General features: G+C 36.3%; 1 protein-coding gene across 1 annotated transcript; it reads right to left on the reverse strand.

Annotated features, from left to right (window-relative positions):
- Positions 1–313: 313 nt before the first annotated feature.
- aar2 (AAR2 splicing factor) lies at positions 314–2,769 on the reverse strand. The gene is made up of 3 exons (XM_038271524.1): positions 1,665–2,769; positions 1,343–1,572; positions 314–861 (listed from the first exon to the last, which is right to left on the reverse strand). Exons 1-3 carry the CDS (start codon positions 2,428–2,430, stop codon positions 694–696), a joined length of 1,164 nt encoding a protein of 387 aa, XP_038127452.1. The 5' UTR covers positions 2,431–2,769; the 3' UTR covers positions 314–693.
- Positions 2,770–6,768: the final 3,999 nt, after the last annotated feature.

The raw sequence follows: 6,768 nt of genomic DNA on the forward strand, positions 1-6,768 counted from the left end.
GGACGAGCAGTATGGAGGAATATTGACAAGTTTTTGTGGACTTTTATGGACCTTTCTGTCTCGGGCGCCATAGACCTCCATTATTTGAATGTCAGCAGACAGCAAGAAGCCTCCCAGATCTCCAGATGTATTTGAGATATCAAAAAAGTACTCCAGAGTTTTGTTCAGCATGGGGGTGAGTAGAAAATGAAGGCTAATCATGTTTTGGGTGTACTATTCCTTTAAAGTAACCTCACTGTCTGACAAAATGAACGTCAGCCTTTCATTAGCTGTAAGGCAATATACACATTTTTAGAAATAAAAGCTGGAAAAATTCTGTTAGGAACAAGTTTATATATTGGTTACCAAAAAGATCCCAATACACCGAGATTAATTTGTAACTATTCATCCATTTTGACACACTGCAATGCATTCCCCCCCAATTTAATATTTATTCATAAAAGTTGTTGACACGTGTTTAAATTTCTACATTAAACTATCCAACTTAAAAGGAAATGATTTCTGTAAGTGACAAACATGATAAAAAGGCATCTTTTCCCATGTATTAAGTCTATAAGAATAGATTTAACTCAATGACATGTTGCCTTTTCAACATTAAGCTTACAGAATGTGCATTCTGTTCATAGATTTTACATGACATAAACAATACTAAGCAGAAAAAATGATGCAATACATTTTTAGGAGAGAAAAGTTTCAGTCCACTGTGACGCCTTCAGGCAGCTCCACCACCACCGGAGCACAGTCATCCAAGTCGGCATCAAAATCCCAGCAAAACTTCTTGGTTAGGTGAGCTTTGAATTTCTCTGCTTTCTTACGCAGGGTGCTGTCCACACCAGGCCCAGTGGCAAACTGGAAAAAATCCTGCAAGGCATACAATGTTGAGGGATTCATTAAATGTATCTGTGAAGTTTTAGAGTGTAATTTATTCTGTTGTGTACAGTCACTGTGTTTTGTGTAAAAGCCTCACTGGGGACAGGCATTGAGAATTAGCCTTAGCTAAAATGTTGTAGTGTGTGACATGATTTTTAACTCAGATTTTTACCTGATCTAATTTTTTGACATTTTAGACTAGGTGATGTTTTAGTCTATAAAACACAAAAATACATTTTCTAAATAATAATTTCAAATAATCTAAGACATCAGAGCCCTGCCAGCTGGCTGAAATCTGCAGTAAACTACTGAATCCTGAAATTATTGGTTCTACTTGGATCTGAATCTGACTGTACAGATGAACCGTAATAAAATTTTGACTGACTGTTATTTAATTGTTATACATGTTACACAATTTGACCTGTTTATCCAAAATAATATGTTGCTAGAAAAGATCCTGATTTGTTTTTACCTGCAGAGTGCTGGTGAGGAAGTTGTTCTGTGAAACGATGTCAACGAAGAAGTCAGGGGGTACTTCACCAAGCTGGTGGTAGAGCACAGTGATGAGCCCCAGGTAGAGCTCCTTCCTCTTCCTCATGGCCTCCTCGGACCGGCAGAGCAGAGCCATGAGGCGCTTCCAATGCTCGAAGCCCTCGTACACGTTTCCAACCAAGAAACACACAAAGGCAAACTGCAGCTCACCTGGAAGGTGTCAGATAAAACAGTTATATTTAAAGAGAAATGTAAAAGAATGATCATTAGTAAAAAATAAAATAAAATAAGCATTAACATACCAAGCAGGTTGATCGGTTGGTCAGGGTAGCTCTTCTTCAGCACGGTCTCCAGGGAGTAACTCAGGTCCATGCTGCAGCGGGTGATCTCTGCAGGAGAAGCTCCAGGAGGGTAGTTCTTCTCAGGAATAACCGAGAAGCGTAACTCTGTTCCTTCCCTTTGTTTCATCTTTGGAAGCCTGTCCAGTCCCTCCCTCATGCTTTGACAGGCTGTGTCATTCCTCGGCTGCTCTGCCCGGTCTTTGGTGTGTCTTAACTGCAGCTCAGGAATGACATCGCTAAAAGCACAAACTCGGCCTGAGAGAGGCTGTAGGTTCACAGCCAGCTCCTGGCTGATCTGGTCTGTGAGGGAAACCCATTTCCTCATCACCTCATATGGATAAGGACCCAGGTAGGGATCCAGCTCTCGCAATGTGTCCCGGATCCGGTTCACCTCCTCGTCATTCTTGGAGGCTGAGAAATCCAAATCCTCCTCTTTGGGGTCCCAGTGAGCCACAAGGATCTCTTTGGACTTAAGATTGAGAAAGAGGCCTGATTTGGGACCAATCTCCCCACCACAGCTTGGAGAGTTAGCGGAACAGAAGCTGAGAAAGTGGAGACCTGGAGGTATCATCTTTACTCCCTTGAACCGAGGACCCACCTGCCAACTTTTGCAGTCAATCCCGAGCTCTGTACCCTGAGGAACACCCAGCAGGACCAGGGTAGCTCCTTCCTCAAACAGCCTCCGTGCAACATCCGGATCCATGTCTACACAGGAGTCGCTCGCCATGTCTTATTGAATGCTACACACAGGATCACTCAAAAGGTAAGGTCTGTTCTCACCTAGCATATAAGATGTTCATATCCGGAGCGTTTTGCCTCTAAACGTCAGAAACACGATAGTGTCCGGCAACTGAACTAGAAAAGGGAGTTTACCCCTTTTATATACGCATTCAAATTCTAATTGAATTAATGATAAACAATGATATATGGTTAATGAAGACCTTACCCAATATCTAAGTACTGCATAAATTACCACCTTCACGTAAGCAGATTTTTCAAAACGCAGAGCTCGTTATCGGTGATATGCGTAACACCTTCAATGTGCCGGGCGGAACCTGCATCATCGTGTTTGGGTTCCGCTTCTTCTTCTTGTTGTTGAAATTTTTATGGCGCTTGCAAAAACGTTAGGTGAGCATTACCGCCACCAACCGGTAAGGAGTGTGGACCGCATGAAAAAAAACAAACAAAAAAAAAAACTATATCCTGTTATACAATTTAATCTGTTTCAAAAACTCAAATATAATCTGATATCCTGTGCTTCTTGTTTCCTTTTGTATTAAATAAACGATGTCAAGTTTTATTTTCATATTACTAAGTTTCCTAATTAACTTGTTTCTCTGAATCAAATATTTCCTACAACTCAAAATAACATGTTCCACTGTCTCATCTTCCCCACAGTCAAATTCCCCTGTCTGATGTTTCCGTATTAAAAATAATGACCTATTCTTTCTTCCTCCCATAACTTTTGCCACCTCTCTCTTGTTTTTTGTTTAAATATACCCTTTATTTCTGTTATACTAAAACTAACATTAATATCTATCCTTACCTTATTTGTACTCTCCTTAGCCATCCTTTCAGTCATTTCATTTCCCTTACTCTCATTATAAATTTACTACTAGCCCCATCATATTTATTCTGCAAAGTGTTTGTTGTATTTCAGCTAATACATCTGGCCTACTGTGTGAATGATTATTTTGCAAACTGACTAATGACGAACTAGAATCTGAAAAAATTATAGATTTTAATGGTCTTACCTCTTCCACCCATTGAACTGCTAAAAGCAAAGCGAGCATTTCTTCTGTACACACAGAAACTCCATCACTAATCCTTTTTTCTACCTTAATTTGATACTGTGGTATAATAAATGCTATCCCTACCCTATTAGCTGTATTTTTTGATGCATCTGTATATATTTGTATATATTTATAATATTTATTTAAGTGCATTTGTACTATATGGTTATTCATAATTTCAAATTTATTTTTGTTCTTCTTTTCTAATAATGAAACATCAACTTCAGCATCAGGAAATATCCAAGGAAGTAAGGCAGTTTTGGGTTCCGCTGTCCTGTTTGGGTTGAAATAAGGTTTAAAAAAAAAAAAGAAAGCTCTTACTTTGTAAGAGCTTTCTTTTTTTATATAATTTGTAAGAAATTTGAAGGTATATTTAATTATTTAAAGTATAATATTGTCATCAGTAATAATACATATATACATTGGAAATTTTCCTTATTTTCTATACATGATTTTATTTACTGAAGAATTTAGGTGAGACATCACTGTAGTATTTAGAAGTATCTCTTATCCTGCTTCCAAGTGCATAGAGTCAGCTGAGATTTTTTTCTACAAACTGGCATAAATAAAATGTAAGTTTAGAGCATTATTTTATAACTATTATATGTGATGTATTAAGGTGCGTTTATTTTAAATCTGTCCATATAACTGGATCGAACATACTTAAAACTCCTGTATTGAGACTAATTGGTTTATCTTGTAAAGTGCCTTGAGGAAATATTTGTTGTTATGAAAATAAGCCAAATTATATCACCAGTGTTTAAAAAAAAAATTTTCTCTAACATTTCAATTGCCTTTGTAAAATGTTTTTTTTACCAATTTGATTTTATTCCAATATTTCTCCACAATACTGTCATTGTTTTGGATGCTTTTAATTTTTTATCTTCCAAAAAGCCAGCTAATATTTGGAAAGTGGTACTTATATGCAAATTAAAGTAGTTTGGTGCAGTTTATTATTTCTAAGAGGTTAGATTGAGATGTGCAAAGCTTGTTGTTTGATAATCTAACATACATACATACATACATCCATCCATCCATCCATCCATCCATCCATCCATCCATCCATCCATCCATCCATCCATCCATCCATCCATCAGGGTCGAGGTGGGGCGGTTCCTGTCTCCAGCAGTCTATGGGCGAGAAACCGGGTACACCCAGTCTGTCGCAGGGAAACACAAAGACATAAAACCATGCACACACACCTAATTACAATTTAGAGATGTAAATTAACCTAACAGTCATGTTATTGGACTGCCGGGTACCCAGAGAGAACCCACACATGCACTGGGAGAATGGAGAGAACTTTTCTTCCTGCAAGGCAGCAGTGCTACAAACTCCACCAGCCCATTGATAATCTAACACTGCTTAAAAATGTTAATCTTTAAAACAAATCTATTTGCATTTATCATTTTTATTATGTGGTATAAAGATTTCATGGTTATTTTTAAAGATTACAAACAAGAAACATACATGTAAATGTTGTTACATAAAGAGAGACTTTGAAAATGTGCATATTGTTAAAGTATTTGAACGCACCGTGGATACATTTAGCTTATCTTTGGTTACCATGAAACTAACATATATCAAAGAGCAGTACTGTATACAGAAAGTAGGATGATTTGATACATAAAACACTGAGAACTTAACAGTAAACATTCATAGTATTGCATTAAAAAAGATCTGTGCATAAAAAATAGGTTATTCGGTTTTATAGCGGCGCGGTGAACATTCTTGTAAGTCAACTGGTATCTTCATGAAATGGTGGCACAGTTTGTCCTAATTAGAGAGAGTATGGACACTCTGAAGTTTTTCCCAACAAGTTATCATCAGTTTTATAACTCTGATAAACCTCAATCTCTTCTTTTTTCGTTTTATTTTTCTGACAGCTGAACACGAAGTTTTGTTTGCCTAAAAAAAGCACAGGAACATACAGGAGATTTATTTCAATTACCTTTAAATCAGTGACAGATGATTTTAAAAAGCTTCCCTAGAACTGGTGTTGGTCTTTTACCATGAATGTAGGACTGCAGTTTTGAATGATGAGCTGCTCCATGCTCCCAACTGGCTTTTCCAGGTCAGGCTGATTGCCACCCCTCTGACACAGAATCTGCTGTGTCATATTATAGATGGACATCAGTATGCTACGTGCCTGTTGCATGGAAGCCCATCAACAAAACAATGGGAGACATTTGAATTAGTGCATTATTACAAGTTGGAGCTGCACAACATTAGATCTTTGGATAAATGTTTTTTGATTTGTTAACATGAGAACTGCATGACAAAAAAGGGCAGAATGTTTACCGTCCATGGTGCTGAAAGCACCTGTGAAGGACTATGATGAAAACACAACAAACCCAAGAAATCAGAGCATCTTACTATACACAATTCTGCAGAAAAATTTTCAAGCAAAAAAGTGAGTGAACAAGAATTAAATTATTAATTTTAGCTAGACTAATACATTTTTAAAGTACACTATGAATATTTAATTTTACTGCCTTATTTAATCAATATATCATCTTTTTTTATACAGAACAAGTTAAACTAAAGTAAACTATTTTAAAGCTAAAACACATATCCCTCACCCAAATAACAAAATAAAAAAAATAAAAAATAAAACTTCCTTCATGCTAACAAACATGTACTGTAGGAGAACAATAAACACCTAAATCAACTATTAGGAAGCAGCAGAGGAGCCCTTCACTCTTTATATGGAACTCAGTGAAAGACTCTAAATATCTAAATTAAATCATTTTCTCTTAAATAGGTGCATTTTCTTTCTTGAATTGAGCAGGAAAGTGAGACATTTTGCAAATGGAATAAGAAAATTTATATTTAAAATAAGGAAAAAGTGCAGTCTCCTATTTCAAGTGCATAATATCAAATAATCTGATTTTAAGGATAAAAATGCTCCTTCCACTGGGAGATTTTCTTATGTACCTACTCAAATTAAGGGTAAATACACTTATTTTAAGACATTTTCACAAATTTTTAGATAATTTTTGTAGTGTGTTGTTGAAATCCAGGACAAGACCTTATTGTCTTTGTAATATTCAAGATATTTTGATGGCACAAATGAATGTCAATGTAATAACAAGAAGCACCAACTTGCCTGAATATATTAAGAAAAATAATAAAAGTGCTTCTATAAGAAATTCATGAAAAAAACTCTGAGAGTGAAAGAAACACATTTTCTTTAGGTACAACATAACCTTAGAGGCTCATTAACCCTTTAGCTTTACTTTCTAACTTTTCAAATAGCTTTTTACCTTTTT

This window comes from Cyprinodon tularosa, unplaced genomic scaffold (assembly GCF_016077235.1).
Source record: "Cyprinodon tularosa strain WSP-4 unplaced genomic scaffold, ASM1607723v1 ctg8, whole genome shotgun sequence".
In the NCBI taxonomy this organism is placed as follows: domain Eukaryota; kingdom Metazoa; phylum Chordata; class Actinopteri; order Cyprinodontiformes; family Cyprinodontidae; genus Cyprinodon; species Cyprinodon tularosa.

Excerpts from the sequence above, each read along its gene's own strand:
- aar2 (XM_038271524.1), bottom strand. The coding sequence starts at position 2,430 with ATGGCGAGCGACTCCTGTGTAGACATGGATCCGGATGTTGCACGGAGG. Across the intron at positions 1,573-1,664 it reads CCAACCGATCAACCTGCTTG|GTGAGCTGCAGTTTGCCTTT; the intron begins GTATGTTAATGC and ends GACACCTTCCAG. Across the intron at positions 862-1,342 it reads TCCTCACCAGCACTCTGCAG|GATTTTTTCCAGTTTGCCAC; the intron begins GTAAAAACAAAT and ends TATGCCTTGCAG.